This window comes from Pelodiscus sinensis, chromosome 1, assembly GCF_052426305.1.
Source record: "Pelodiscus sinensis isolate ZL-2025 chromosome 1, ASM5242630v1, whole genome shotgun sequence".
Taxonomy (NCBI): domain Eukaryota; kingdom Metazoa; phylum Chordata; order Testudines; family Trionychidae; genus Pelodiscus; species Pelodiscus sinensis.
The window spans coordinates 223,545,604-223,562,285 of NC_143052.1; the positions used below are offsets into that span (position 1 = coordinate 223,545,604).

General features: G+C 43.2%; 1 protein-coding gene across 4 annotated transcripts in view; it reads right to left on the reverse strand.

Annotated features, from left to right (window-relative positions):
• Positions 1–16,682, reverse strand: part of STS (steroid sulfatase) — a 186,611-nt gene that overhangs the window by 142,757 nt on the left and 27,172 nt on the right. For 3 of the 4 annotated variants that reach the window (XM_075915349.2, XM_075915363.2, XM_075915369.2), the window contains 3 exons: positions 10,594–10,746; positions 8,464–8,585; positions 1,382–1,504 (listed from right to left, as the gene is read on the reverse strand). In XM_075915349.2, the coding sequence (XP_075771464.2) occupies positions 1,382–1,504; positions 8,464–8,585; positions 10,594–10,739 (391 nt within the window). In that variant the 5' untranslated portion in view covers positions 10,740–10,746. The remainder of the gene's footprint in view (positions 1–1,381; positions 1,505–8,463; positions 8,586–10,593; positions 10,747–16,682) is intronic. The other variant, XM_075915380.2, reaches the window with a different exon arrangement.

Here is a 16,682-nt window from a genome sequence, read left to right on the forward strand (position 1 = left end):
CCCCTCACCATCCTCTGCTCCAGTTCTCATGTCCCTCTGTGCCCACACACATGACTTGCTCCATCCCCTGCCTTCCTCATACCCCACCTCTCCTTTCCACTCTTCTCCCAGCACTCAGTCCTCCCTTCTGCCCTTACCCTTTCCTCTCCCAGCATCACCCTGTTCCCTCTCTTCTCCCACCCCAACTGACACCTTATCTCCCCTCTCCTCCCCTCCTGCCCTTTCCTCTCATTGTCTCCTCTTGGCCCCATGGCATTTCTCTCCTCCACCCAGTCCATTGGTGCCATCCCTTTCTTCTCATGCCCTGCCCTCCCCCACCTGTCAGCACAAGCCCCTTCCTCTCCTCACCTCCACCTTTCCCTTAGACGCCCTCTACCCTTTTCCTCACCTTCTGCCTTTGACATGGCAGGCAGCTGTCCCATTTGTGGGGGGCAGGAGCTGGGTGGCTGTCCAATTTTCAGGTGCTATTTTTAGTTCTGTGGCCCCAGAAACTGCCCCAAAAACTGCCGGGCAGCCACAGCCCCAACCCCAACCCCAGTTGCTCTCAGAGCAGGATTGCATGTCTGGACTGGAGCCTGAGCCACCTGTGGTGCTCTTTTTAGTACCATGGGCAGCCCTGGCTTCAGACCCAGCATGCAGGATAGCTGCCCACCATGCAGTCTTGCCCTGGAAGCAGCTGGGGTTTGGACTGTGTGGTGGCTTCTGGGCTAGGACTGTGGTGCTATAAATAGCATCACGGCCCTGGCTACAGTCCTGACACACGGGGGGTGGCCTCATGGCAGGTAGCTTCCCCATGTGCCAGGACTGGAGCCGGGGCTGCCATGTAGCTGATCCTGGGCCAGGGCCATGGTGCTCATTTTAGTACCGTACCTAGGCTCCAGCTTCAGCAGCCACCACACGGCCCACCTTGGCTGCAGCTCTAGCCCTGAGGAAGGGTTAAAGATAGGGCCAGTTGCCCACAATGTGGTCCCACCCCGGAACAGCAGAGCAGCCTCTACACAGCTCTTCTAATAAGGTGCACAGGAATCAAATTCTTGTTGCGTGCCCTCACAGGTGCACACCTTAGAGGGACCCTTGGCCTCGACCCATGTTTCAGACCTTATGCCTTGTGTCAGTATAGATAAATAAGAAGGCATATCTAAATTATTAGTGCTTCACATATGCACAATTTTTCTCTGAATGTGTCAGTTCTGGTGAGCCACAAAGAGTTACGGGGTAAACTCATTGCTATGTGGAAACAAACAATTTTATGCCTCTGATTTAATGCTTCTTGCAATGTAGAAGATACACTTTTTATTTAAATGAATAATAAAACATAATAAATAATAAAACATATGCTATTATGTAAGAAATATAACCATACATATATCAATAGCTATACCTATAAGAGCTGTAGAATAACCTTTCTGCTTCAAAAGTTTCGCAAATGTTATTTCTTCAGTGGGAAGTCCACCAGAAGAGGCAGAAACTAAGAAGACACCAATGTTTGAAAATGCAGCCATTCCTAAATAAAATAAAAGTAAGTGTGAACAGCATAATAAGGAGAAACAATTTTTATTTGTCACTTCTATATATTTTATTAAAAGATGTCACTAGAACGGCATTTTTCCATCAGCAGCTATGGCAGCAACTGTCAGACAATTGTCTATTTTAGCTGAATCGGGTCATTTCTTCACTTTTATACAAAACTGAGAAATAGAGATAGAGAAAAATCTCAATTTACTGTGGGCCCTGCCAAACAGACAGATAACTTTTATAGTCATTACTATGACCTATCTGTGCTTATGAAAACAAAATTTGGGGTTGTCTGATTTAATATTTCTTAAGACTCAAGAATCATAAGGTAGCGATTAGCTGTGAGTGACAGTAGTGAGCATTCTGATGTTCTACTTCCAGAAATAACTCCTTCTATGAATTTGGGCAAATCACTCAATATATCTTTCCCTCATCTTATCCACCTGTAAACCTATGTGATACTATCTATTTCATAGGGATGTTTTGAGGGTTGGTTAATTGACATTTCTGACGTGTAAATCTGGAATCCTCAGAGCAAGGTACTAACAATGAGATCCCAGTTTTGACTCCCCTTACATCTGCAAAACTCTCTCAGCTCTGTAAATATCCAAATCCACTAATTTTGCAGAGCAGAAGTTCCCCAAGTGTTTACATTTCTGCCTTTGAGCATGCTCACTGCTGCCTCACTTTAGGCATCCAGATGACTATCTCCTGCCTAAGTCCCAGAGGGATTCTGCAACCAGGGAAAGGCAGGCATTCAGCTGCCTAAATTGTATTCTTGGCCCAACCCTGTAGTGTGCTTAGAGTGTCTCTACCAAATTGGTGTCAAGTATCAGAGGGGTAGCCGTGTTAGTCTGAATCTGCAAAAGCGGCGAGGAGTCCTGTGGCACCTTATAGACTAACAAGTGTAGGAGCATAAGCTTTCGTGGGCAAGTGGGTCTTTGCCCACGAAAGCTTATGCTCCTATACTTCAGTTAGTCTATAAGGTGCCACAGGACTCTTCGCCATTTCTACCAAATTGGGTGTCATTCAAAGTCCAGGAGGAAGAAGAGTTGATGCCTACCCTATAACTTTCAGTCCAGTCATTAGTAATAGAGATGTAGCTGTGTTAGTCTGATCTTGCTGAAACAAAAGAAAGGACTGTGCAGCACTTTAAAGACTAACTAGATGGTTTATTAGGTGATGAGTTTTCGTGGGCCAGACCCACTTCCTCAGATCAAATTCTGGAAGACAATTGGCATGACCATATATACCAAAGGAATACAATGGAAAAAAGTGAACACATTATAAAACTGACAAATCAGATTTAGAACAGAAGGAAGGTGAGGGGGAGGGCAAGTATCTGCGGGTATGTCTACACTACAATGGTAATTCGAACTAACTTAGTTCGAATTAGTTAATTCGAACTAAGCTAATTCGAACTAATGGATCCAGACTAAAAAACTAGTTCGAATTAGTGTTTTGCAAATTCGAACTAGCATGCCCACATTAAGTGGACCCTGAACCGGGCTTAAGGATGGCCGGAAGCAGTGCTGGCAGGGCATCAGAGAAGAACTTAGAGCGTGGAGATGCTTTCTCAGGCTAGCCGAGGGCTGTGCTTAAAGGGAACCGACCCCCACCCCGGACAGACAGTTCTCGGGGTGCCCCGCTTGCAAAGCAGTCCTGGCTTGGATTGCCCGAACTACCCACACTGGGCACATCACACCACTCGGCCATCAGCCCGGCTGCACTTGCCGCAGGCTGCCATCTGGGGAGAGGGGGCAATTGGGGGGCTGCAGGAGAGCTTCCACCCCCAAAGGCCCACAGAGCCAGCCCAGTCCTCCCCATCGGGGGCTCGTGCCCCATTCCTCCCTCACCTCCTTCCACTTACCCTTCCCTAGCCCCTCTTCTTGATGTACAAAATAAAGATAACATGTCTTCCAAAATGGAATCTGTCTTTATTGAACAAAACTGGGGGAGACTGGGAAAAGGAGGTGGGAGAGGAGAAGAGAGAGGCTGGGAGAGGGGAGGGCAACTAAAATGATCAGGGGTTGGGAACAGGTCCCATATGAAGAGAGGCTAAAGAGACTGGGACTTCTCAGTTTAGAAAAGAGGAGACAGAGGGGAGGCAGGATAGAGGTCTCTAAAAGCATGAGTGGCGTGGAGAGGGTGCATACAGAAAAGTTCTTCATTAGTTCCCATAAAGAAGGACTAGAGGACACCAAAGGAAAGGAATGGGTAGCAGGCTTCAAACTAGTAACAGAAAGTTGTTCTTCACAAAGCAAAGAGTCAACCTGTGGAACTCCTTGCTGCAGGAGGCTGTGAAGGCTACAACTAGAACAGAGTTTAAAGGGAAGTGAGATGCTGGGTCCATGGAGTGATATTAGCCAGGGGGTAGGAGTGGTGTCCCTGCCCAAAGTTTGTGAAAGGCTGGAGAGGGATGGCACGAGACAAATGGCTTGGTCACTGTCTTCAGTCCATCCCCTCCAGGGTCCCTAGGGTTGGCTGCTGTCGGCAGACAGGCTACTGGGCTAGATGGACCTTTGGTCTGACCCAGGACGGCCATTGTAAGCTCAGGGCTCAGGGTCGGGGGTCTCATGGTCCCCCTTGATTTTCTTGCCAACCTGCTCCTGGGTGGCCAGGCTGGCAGTTCTCCTGCCCTAGACGGCCACTTTCCTGTGCCTAGTGCGGAGATCGTGGACGAGGTCCACGATGTCTGCACTAGCCCAGGCGGGTGCCCGCCTCTTGCGGTCCCGGGCAAGCTCCCGGAAGCCGCCAGCCTGGTCCCAGGAAGAGAGGGAGGGCTGGGAGGCATCGGGTGGGTGGCTCGATCCGTGCCAGGTGCAGAGTCTGCTGGCTGGGTGCTGGCAGGCTTGCACCTGGCACGGGCACCGTAGCCAGCCCGTGCCCCTTTAAGGGGTCCGGGGCCGGGAGGGGGGAGAAGAGTTTCCCTGGTGTTGGCCAGAGTGGCCACCAGGGAAAGCTGGGGAGGGCTAGCCTCCCACTAGTTCGAATTAAGGAGCTACACACCCCTTAATTTGAACTAGCTAGTTCGAACTAGGCTCAATCCTCGTAAAATGAGGTTTTCCTAGTTCGAACTAAGCACTCCGTTAGTTCGAATTAAATTCGAACTAACGGAGAGCTAGTGTAGCGCCTATGAAAGTTAGTTCAAACTAACGTCTGTTAGTTTGAACTAACTTTGTAGTGTAGACATACCCTGAGAGATAATGATACTAGGGGTGATAATTGGGGACGCTATCTTTGTAATGGGCAAGGTAATTAGCATCTTTGTTAAGGCCCATTCATAAAGTGTCAAATTTAAGCATGAATGACAGTTCTGAGGTTTCCCTTTGTAGTCTGGTGTTAAAGTTTCTTTGAAGCAAGATACATGTTAGTAAGATCGTTAAGACTACGCCCAGATTGGTTGAAATGAAAAGAAACTGGTTTATCCTTGTGAAGATGTCTGATTTGCGGGCATTAATTCTTTGGCGAACTGTCTGAGAAGTTTGTCCCATATACATAGCAGAAGGACACTGTTGGCACATGATGGCATAAATTTATATTTCTGGATGAACAGGAATATGTGTTCTTGAGCTTGTAACTGACATGGTTAGGTCCAGTGATAGTGTCACCAGAGCAAATATGTGGACAAAGTTGGCAACAGGGTTTGTTGCAAGGGAAAATTCCAGTCATTAGCATACTCGTGTGGGATTCAGGAGACCTGGGTTAAATTCCTTCTATATCAGAGTATCCCATAGCTCAGCTCTGTGCTTAAATTGGAATGAAAGGTGCTAGGGCTCAAATAATTTTTTTTTTTTACATTCACAACTCATGAAGCAAGCCCAGAGGTGATGGGGCTACTGAACAGCCAAGCCCAGAGATACCAGGGCTCAGCTCTGGCACAAATTAAGCACTGGCTTAATGATTGGAGCACTTTTTTGACTCTCACTGCCACCACTTCCTTGTCTTCACCTCCCTCGCAATCTGTGTTTTGTGTGGAACAAAGCAGGCACCTAAGATGTCTAAACCATCTGACTCCAGGAGGTAGGTTCCCATTTGTGGACTGCAAAGCAGAGCAAGTCACCTTCTCGTAAATGTTGTTATTTCAGATGTGTTGTTCACACTCATTTGAATCAGGTGTGCATGCACCACATGCACATTGGTAGGATTTTTTCCCCTTAGCAAACCCTGTTGGGTCAGCTGAAGAGCCCCTTAGAGTGGTGTCTTCATAGTGCTCTATACATGACCCTGCTGACTCAACCTCCCTCCCTCTTTGGTTCCTTCTTGCTGGCTACTCTGACAGAGGGGAAGAAGTGTGGGGCTAGGAATGGATGTGAACAATGCAACTGAAAGAACAGTTACAAGAAGTTAATTGTCTTTTCTTCGAGTACCCATTCACGTTGATTCCAATCAGGTGACTCCCACGCTATCTCCCAGAGGTGGGACCAGAGGTAAGGAATTGCAGAGTGGAGAACGTTTGTCAACAGCTGCATCGTCTCTAGATGATGGCACAGTGAGCAATGAACATGTGCACCAAAGATCAGGCTGCCACTCTTGGATCTGCAGATCTCTTGGATACATAATTGGGCCAGGAAGGCATTTGACAAGGCTTGTACCCTTGTTGAATGGGCTGTAATTGCCAGAACTGACACCATGGCCAGATCATAGCAGGTACAGATGCAGTCTGTGACCCTGCAAGAGATGTGTTGCGAAGAGTCCAGCCTGCCACCACTATGAACAGCTGATGTGATTCTCCAAGACATTTCAGACAGGAGTCATGGAGGTCATTAATGAACATAGGCTTTTGGCACATACTGCACACTTTCAAAGCCTTGCGCTTGTGGCATGCCCCAGAGCCCCAAAGGAGGTAAGGGGGATGGAAAGGATCCAGCACACACTGGATAACAAGCAACTACAACTATAATTACATTAGAACTAGAGAAAAATAAACAAACAGAGGGAGTAACTGAGCTAAAGGATTACTTGCTTAGCAAGTGAAATGCAGTTCTAATGGCCACTGTGGATGGTAAGAAGGAATTGAAGGGGGGTTGGATTGGACAGGCAGGGCCATACATTGAGTGCCATGAAGGCATCACTCCATGGCGCATTCTTGCTGATCCAGGGGGAACTGTTAAGGGGAAAAGTTTCTGACAACCGTGTATGCGGCAATGCACGCACCTGACTGGAATTGATATGAACAAACATTCAAACAGGAAGGTGTCTTTTCTTCAGCCTGGACTTAGGCACCGATCTCTGAGCATACATCCATCTGGTCAGCAACTCCCATTGGCTAATTTAGGCAAGTCCTCACCCAGCGTGCTGGTTTCTGTGAATCATATTCTTAAGAGCTATCTCTTCCCATTCATTGTATAGGGATCCTAGGCATCTCAGTTTGGTGGACCATAGTGTAGTTCCTGTGATTTTTCTAGGCACCAAGACATTAGGTGCCACAATGTTCAGTGTTGCAATGCTGAAATCCCTTCATTGATCATAGAATCATAGAGTTGGAAGAGACCTCAGGAGATCATCAAGTCCAACCCACTGCTAAAAGCAAGACCAAACCCAACTAAATCATCCCAGCCAGGGCTTTGTCAAGTCAGGACTTAAAAACCTCTAGGGGTGGAGAGTCTACCCCTTCCCTAGATAACCTATTCCAGTACTTCACTGCTCTCCTAGTAAAATAGTTTTTCCTAACATCTAACTGGCAGGACCCAGTACCATCTACACCTCCCCCACTGCAACTTGAGACCATTTTTCCTCATTCTGTGATCACTGAGAACAGCCTTTCTCCATCCTCTTTGGAATTCCCCTTCTGGTTGTTGAAGGCTGCTACCAAATCCCCCTCACTCTTCTTTTTCTCTATTGTAGACTAAATAAGCCCAAATCCCACAGCCTTTCCTTGTAAGTCATGTGCTCCGGACCCCTAATATGGATCCCACCATATGTATGTAATTGCAGCAGCAAGAAATGGAAAAGCCATGTTGGACTAACTCATCAAAACAATCTCAACCTGACTTCCAATGTATCCCTCAGTTTCACACCTACAATCAACAAATATCTGGTTTTGGGTTACTTTCCTTCAGATGTTTTTGTGTAAATTATTGCAAGTTGAATCTCATTTTGTTATTTTCTGAACATGCTTCTGATATCTGAAGGTCCTTTGGTATTAGTTCTCTGTCTCCAGTGGTATCTTCAATTAATGCCCATTGAACAGCCTTTATAAATTTAACAAAGAAGAATGTTTACCTTTTCATTGACACGAAGATATTAAAGAAGACTCAGGGCAGGGCAATCAATGCAACTTTCAGCTCAAATGAATGAATTATTCAGAACGACACAAAGACATGAAAACTAGGGTCACAATGGAGAGCTGTGTGCAAATTTAAACATAGTAGGTGCTATTGGTAATAAACACATATTAACTTCCTTTATAACAGAAACTATGAGTGAACCCAGAAGATCACACTGACTGCTGCAGCTGCAGCTTGTTACTTGATTGAAATGAACATACACTTATTAAGCAGGACCCTGAGATATACTTTGCTTTCATTCTCAGAAGCAAGAACAGGAAATGTGTTATCACTAATGAACAAGGAATCTGATTAATATAACAGTCCTTGCTATAAACCACATTTGAGAATGTTATGTGGTGCCATAGTGAGCCACCCAGAGTCTCAGTAAAAAAGCCCACTGAAGTCAATAACAAGCAAAAGCTTCCAAAGTCAAAGTTGCAGGAGGATGCATGATTCTTAAAATGAAGGAGAAGAGGAGGATGAGACAGGAATATGCTTTGTGGTGAAGATTCTGCACTCTCTTTTGCCAAGCTCACAGCTTCACTGGACACTTGATTGAGTATCCAGTGACAATTAAAACACATCCAACCAGGACCAGGGCAGAAGGCAAAAAATGCAAAATAGTTCCCGTAAAAGGCAATATCATTATACATAAATGAATATTAATGAATTTTACCTGATCTGATGGAATATCGGCCTGTCAAAAAAGCTGCTCTGCTTGGGGTACACAGTGGAGATGCTGCTATATGCTGAGTAAATGTCACTCCTCCTTTAGCTAACTTGTCAATATTAGGGGTTCTAGGAAAAAATAAATATACTATATATACACGTATATAATAATTTCATGTTTATTATCTGAAAATGAAATTAGTCAAATCAAATTCATGGGATAAAATTTTCTAAAGTGTCTCAGGATTTATATTGGCTTTCAAAGAGACTTAGGCTTCAAAGTCACTTAGGTATTTTTGAAAGAATGATCATGGTCAATATATGGATCTGGTGCAACTATTACAATACACTAAATGCACATCCAGACTTTTCATCTTGGATTATAGCGGAAGAGTAATCCTCGGTTTACTTTTCAGAAACATTCAGTATGTTGTGTACTGAAATATATATAGTGTGTATAGTGCATGTGTATGTCTACACACAAGATACACACTATATTTGCGTACATACAGTACACAATTATGTGTATACATTACACACACACATATATACATATAATACTGTGTGTCTTGTAGATTATTAAATATATAGCTAACATTATTTGTATGAATTTAAAATTTCAGCTATTTTTCATATTTTACAAAGCTTGAATTTTAAATTATTACAGTATAAATGTTATGGGTTTAGTATTTTCTCCTATATAGTGATTTATGGTGGTCCTGGTCTTTGTAGCCTTTGAACCTTTTGATGCCTTTTATGTGATGAGCTGAAAGCTATGAAATTAATTAGATTTCTGGTGTAAGGCTGAATTGTGCAAGGGACTGAGTTCCTTCTGTGAGTTGCTGAGGTTCTTCACAACCAGCTAACTTCAACTAGTGCTGAGGACATTCATTTGATAGGAAAGGGCCTCTATATTATATGTTCTATTCTACTCAATCAGAGGTTTGATTTGTGCCCTTGAAAATAACTCTTTTAGATGTGGAGGCTTAACCTACATGCTTTTTGCAGGAGTACTGCAACATTTTACCTAACCTGGTAAAACAATCATGTTGGGAAGCATTTTTGAATTAGCTAAATTGACATTTGCTTTAATTGATCTAATTAGCATGCCATAGTTAAAGATGAACGCCAATAAAAACAAATCAGTGCTTTATTTTCAAATGTGTAATGACAAGCTCTCCAAAAAGTTACATTTTTTAGAGTACTTCAAAGCATGTACACTACTGAAATTATGTTAAAAAATATCATTCATTTTTCATGCTTGGACTACAATCTTACTTTTATTGATTTTTTTTGTTGGTGATGCAGCTTTTTTGGAGGACTATGTACAGTAAAACTCCAGTGGTCCGGCATCCAATGGTCCGGCACTCCTGATGGTCCGGCACCATCTGGAACCTGGAAGTGCTCCGGGCAGCTGGACAATTGGAGCTGCTCTGCCCCTGGCTTCCTCGATTCAGCCGCTGCTGAAACTGACCAGCGGCTGACTTGGGAAAGTCTGGGGCAGAGAAGCTAGGGTGCTGACAGGTTGGTCCCGTAGCACCGCTCCTTCGTGCTGCGGGACCAACCCGGCAGCACCCCAGCTGCTCTGCCCCAGACTTTCCCAAGTCAGCCGCTACTGAAACTAATCAGCGGCTGACTCCGGGAAGCCCGGAGCAGAGCACCCCATCTGCTCTGCCCTGGACTTCCCAGAGTCAGCCACTGGTCAGTTCAGCAGCAGCTGACTTGGGGAAGTCTGGGGCAGAGCAGATGGGGTGCCGCTGGGTTGGTCCCGCAGCGCCGAGGGGTGCATCCCCGCCACTCCACCCCAGACCCCTCCATAGCCCCCCCTTCCGATAGTCCGGCATATCTGATAATCCGGCACCCCCCGGGGTCCTAAAGGCTCCAGATTATCAGAAGTTTACTGTATATTAACCTAAATTTCTTCCTATAAAAGTAAGGAAACAATGAAATCAAACAGTCTAGACTGCAAAAAGAAAATTAATCGTTCTGACAAAAGAAATCTTGAAGCTCTAAACTGTATTTTAAATAGTTCAAAATCTATAAGCATATATTATGCTCTATGTATAGATGTATACTCTGCACGTATGCTCTATATACAGATGTATTCTCTCCCCCTCCTCAAAGTGTTTTATCAAACCTTAAAGTTTTGTTTCCATAACATCCCAGATCTCCAATGCCAAGGTCATCAACCATGATTACAATAAAGTTGGGATCTGAAGTGCTGTAACTTTTGGCTTTCTTTGCAGCACAATGATAAAGCAGTAGAAGTACAAGGATCCTCATCTTCCTCCTAGAAGTAGTAAACGAGTAGGAAACATTAAGGATGAAGACCATTGTTTATGTTCACATTATTCTAATTCAGAAACAATCATTTCCTTAGCTGTTACAGCTTGAACAAAAGATGAAGAAAGAGCGATTATTATGGCTTTTAAGTTGACTCATAGGGTATGTCTAAACTACATGACTCCGTCGACAGAACCATGTAGATTAGTTTACTCAAAAAAGGGAAATGAAGCGGCGATTTAAATAATCGCCGCTTCATTTAAATCAAAATGGCCGCCGCGCTGTGCTGATCAGCTGATTGTCGGCACAGCGCGGCAGTCTAGACGGGGATCTGCCGACCTCAGAACCCTTCGTCGGCAGATCCTGTTAGCCACGTGAAACAAGGCTTACAGGATCTGCCGACAAAGGGTTCTGGGGTCGGCAGATCCCCGTCTAGACTGCCGCGCTGTGCCGACAATCAGCTGATCGGCACAGCGCGGCGGCCATTTGGATTTAAATGAAGCGGTGATTATTTAAATCACTGCTTCATTTCCTTTTGCCCTCCTGCCTAATCTACATGGCTCCGTTGACGGAGCCATGTAGTCTAGACACAACCATACTCATGTCAAAGTAGAAAATTTGACCTTTTTTAAAAAAGTGAAGACTTTATTATGTCTGGTTTGGCACCTCTTTTTCTAACACAAATCCATCAGTGTTACATTCAAATTTAAAAAAAAATCTCTGTTAGTATTCTAACATACAAAGAAAATCCTACCGCAATAAACCAGCATGTACACATAATGAAAAGAATGTTTTCAAATAACCATTACAATTTTAAAAACCTAAAGAGAGAACATTTGGGAACTTCAGCTGCTGATTGATGGGAACAACTTTCAGAGATTTCAGAAGTAAACAATTTTCATAGCAAAATACTATCAATGTGAAAAATATTTCCATTGAGGAGTCAGTATTGTTGTGGTAAAGGCGGTGAAGATTGAACTACTGAAATGAATGCCTAAGAGGGAACTCTAAAAAAATGGTTTAAACATAATGGGTTGTAGTAAAATAATATCAAAATGTTTGACGTGAGATTACAATGAGCTATTAACAATACTACAGCCACAGGAAAGCCTACCAGAAATAAAAAATAGAAAAGTGATATTTCTTCAATTTCCTGGTTATACTGTTAAGCTTAAAAACATAAAGATTGATACTTTTATATCCGATGCTGGACGTGAAAACACTTTCACCAGGGCCGATCCTAGGGAGGCTGACTCCCAATAGAATTTAATCTGACCACGGAGATGTGAACAAGAGGCTGGAAAAAAAACCAACAACCCAAAATAGGACTATTCTATGTTGCCTGAAGTGGGATTTTACACAAGTCAAATATGAGGGATGGTGTTTTGTTAGAAAGCAGACTGAGAAACTTTTTTTAGAAGAAGATACTGAAACAAAGGCCCTTTCTCCATTGCAAAATAAAACAGTAAATCTTGAGTTCATTAACTTGAATTATAATCCAGTTGAACACAAGGCAGTTTGAAGTCTTCACATGAATTAGTCAGCTGAATTAAAATCCAATAAGGGAAATTCATAGTGGAGTCCCATCCCCCACTTTAACTGCTTATAAATCCAAATAAGATGATAAGATATTGCCATGAACTAAAATTTCACATCAACTCCTTCTCCATCCTCTTCTTCCTGGCCAGGTAGAAGGAAAGACTCTGAACCAGGACGTGACAAGATGATATTGGGAGGCAATTGCATGGCTAGTCAGAAGCTGCAGAGAAAAACCCTGAATAACTATATACAGCGAATGACTTCCAGAAAATACAGCTGGGTGCAGATCTGTGGGACTCAGGGAGCAGCACCTCTAATTGAACCTGATCTAGAGGTCTGCAAGCTCCCGTATACTTTTAATAGAGAAATCACCCAAGACACTAAGAACACTGACTCCCCAATGGACTGACCCCAGTGACCCAAACAAAAAAGCTCTATTGCTCACTTGGAACTGTAAATGAACAGGCCTCTCTACTCAGGGTATTTTCGATCTTTCCTTTTCTTGACAGACCAACCAAGATACCATTTTAACCCTACCATGCATCTGAGGGTACATCTAGACTATGGTGCTATTTTGGGATACTTCCAGAAGTATCCCAAAATAGCAACGCCACATCTTTAAATGCTCCCGCTATTTCCTGAAATAGCGGGCCAGCTATTCTGGTGTCCCTGTAACCTTCATTCCACAAGGGTTAAGGGATTTGTTGGAATAGTGCCTTATTTTGAAATTTGGGTCTGTCTACACAGCTCCAAATTTCAAAATAAACTCTTTTGACCTAGACTCGTAGCTTATTCAGACAGAAGGGTACTGTCTAGACTCACCTTAAGGGTAGGTCTAGACTACACGCTTCTTTCGAAACAAGCTTTTTCGAAAGATTTTTTAACAGCCACAACTTTTTCGAAAAAGTGGATCGCTTTTTTGAAAGAGAGCACCCAAGCAATCTGGATGCTCTCTTTCAAAAAAAGCCCTGTTTGCGGTCAAGGATGCTTTTCGAAAGAGCTCTTTTGAAAAAAGGCATTCTTCCTCATAAAATGATGTTTACCGCTGTTGAAAAAAACATCGATTTAATTTCAAAAGAACATGGCAGCAGTATAGACGCAGGTGAAGTTTTTTCAAAAAAACCCTGTAGTCTAGACATAGCCTAAGTGATTACTGGGTCATGCCAGAGCTGTCATCGACAAATGGGAACACTAGACTTACCAGCTGAGATATTATCAGTGCCCCAAAGCTGTGGCATACATGGGGCACAACAGGTACCTTAAGTGCTTGCAAAACCTCAATGCTAAGCAGATAAAATTACAATATGTTTCATGGGAGTCTAATACTTTATGAGTCAAAAAGAAAGAAGTAGGACTAGATTAGACAAGATGGGAGCAGGTTACATTCAGCTCCTATTACATTTCCCTTTTTGGAATCTCCATTTAATTCTTTATTGAAGCATAGACCAAGGTCCTCTCTTTTCCAGGACCTTTCCAGGAATATTACGCGGAATCAAACCAGGGGCTATGATACTCAAAATCCTCTCATGGGGTATTAATAACATCTCTCAATCTGAGAGGTACATATAGTGCAGGAATAGTACTTGAATTATTCTTAAATTCCTTTAAACAAGACCTATTATGTCGTAAATCTATCACTGTGTTATTCCTACACAGTGTTTCACAAATGCATTTTACTGCTATTACAATTACAGAATCATAGAAGGCTAGGGCTGTAAGGAACCTTGATTGGTCATCTTGCCTAGTCAAAGCAGGACTAAATAATAACTATAATAGTAACTAGACCATTCCTGACAGGCAGGGGCTGCTCCGGTGGCCCGGCTTGTGCAGTTCCTGACTGTGGCAGGCCCAGGCGCCCCACAGGCAGGGGCTGCTCCAGCATCATGCCCGAGCAGCCTCTGTCTGCAGTGGGCCCAGGCACCCTGAAGGCAGGAACTGCTTGGGCTAGGATGTCAGAACTGCCCCGGCCTGCAGGGCTCCCTGGCCCGCTGCAGGCCAGGATGCTCTAGCCCAGATGGTGCAGCTGCTGCCTATGGCAAGGCAGGGGGAAGGAAAGGGAAGCTGCTCAAGCCCAGCAGCAGGCATGGGAGCCACTGTAGCTGGTCTGAAGCAGTCTCCCACTTGTCCCCTTCCCCCTTCATCAGTTAACCGGTTAACAAATTAAACAGGATTTTACATCCCTAAGACATACCCCAACTATCTCAGACATAGCTTACCTGTCACCTCTAGCACTATTTAATCTGCAGTGTGTGTCAGTACATGTAGTGTGGATTCTTCTGAGCTAGAATCAAACTACAGTTTCTCTCAATCCTTATCCAAACACTGCTGCCTTGTTAGCAAACAGAAAGAATGCTGAGCAATTCTCTCAGCTAGAAGCATTGAGTTCTTTGGTAATACTGTAGTTGATCTGGTTGCCTCAGTTTGTGGTCAGGTACATAAGAAGGGCCATACTGGGTCAGACCAAAGGTCCATCTAGCCCAGTATCCTGTCTGCTGACAGTTGCCAGCACCAGGTGCCCCAGAGAGGTTGGACCGAAGACAATGATCAAGCGATTTGTCTCCTGCCATCCCTGACAAACAGAGGCCAGGAACACCATTTTATCCCCTGGCTAATAGCCTTTTATGAACCTAACCTCCATGAAATTATCTAGCTTTTCTTTAAACTCTCTTATAGTCCTAGCCTTCACAGCCTCCTCTGGCAAGGAGTTCCACAGGTTGACTACACGCTGTGTGAAGAAGAACTTTCTTTTATTAGTTTTAAACCTGCTACCCATTAAGCAGGTAAGAAATCATGCCTATAGCAAAAATTGTACAGCTTTTAAGACAACATATACAATATCCAGTTCCTTTCTTTATACTCTTTACGGCACTATTTTTTCCGCATAATCCCAGCTGAATCAGGTAAGTGCCCTACTGCCTTCATCTCACTTGAGCTCTACCCCAATTTAAAATCTCAATTTAAAGCAGGTAGCTAATATCTAAATGTGATTTCCACGGACATTTGATCTTTTACTGGAAACAAATATTTTATCCTAGCTCTCCCACTTAGACCACAAAATACACCACAGCGGACCACAGTGTTAGAATGCTCACTAGATAAACTTTCCTCTAGTCCAGAATGGAGCCCAAGATTCCCAAGTCCCACCATTTCTCTTCTGTCAGCAACTATCTGTAAAACCACCTGGCAAAGTACGTCTCATTCCCTTCTAGTGCTTGTATTAGGATGAAACCCTAATACTGTGATCAGTTACTCTATTATCTTCAACAACAGAGGTCTACATAGAGAATTTAAAGGTTCCAATCCTCCAGTTGGCTAGTGTGTGCCAACTGATTTAATTTGAGAGCAACTGACTTAATTTGCTTAAACATACACACACACAAAATTACACACAGAAAACTATGTTCAAATATTATTAAGAATGCAAAATCAAGCATTTCAAAAAGTAGAAAATGCCAGAATTAAGGTTGCCTGTGCAATCTTGCTTTGCTACCCTTGCACATATGATACAGTCTTTAATCACAAAGTCATATGCTGTTTTCTCGCCTAAACAGCAAACAGTTGGGTAAGACCTTACTTTTACCTCCAAAGCATGGTAGAATCTTGCTGGAATCACTTTAATAATTTAGGGGGCACAGCCTAATTCGGGGGTGCTCTTGTGTTATCAAAAGCCTGTTCGGCTTGATGGTTGAATGTGTTGCTACGCATGGGGAAACTACTGTGACATGCTCTGAAATATAAAGTTGAAGGAAAGAGGTAAACATAAAAACTCTGCAAATCATTCAAGCCGCTTCAATCAGTTAAACATTATTTACTCTGATTTCCTACTCTAAGGTAGCCACTGTTATATGACATTAAAAATACAAAGGTGACCATGAAGCACTAACAAAAACATTATTTTATATGAAATCAAGCATATCAGGGTATGTGTGTTTTGACAACTTTTACAAACACTAAATTTCAAAGATTTAAGCCAATTGAACAAAAAACCACACAAGCCTGTACTTTAGTTAGAATATATGATCCAGAACAAGGAACCCTTTTTGAACCTCTGATGAGGCCTTAGTCAACAAGGTTATGTTGTTAAAAATCCCAATATCGACAGTTTTTTTGGTTTCTAGTACTAAAGTAGTACAATAAATGGCAGCCATAATTTAGAAGTTGGCTAGCCATAATTCTTCATATCTTTATTTCAGGAAGATTTTGAGTCTGGACAGAAACACAAAACAGTAAACTGCTTAATACAGTTGAAAAAAATTTAATCACTGAAACTGATTAGATTGTAATTTTCAACAAGAAACTCTATGCTCTTCTATGACTAGTATCATATAGACTCTTAATAAACTTATTTTTGAAATTCAGTCTATAAGAAAGATATGGTAATAGCCATTCCCTTAAAAATATTTC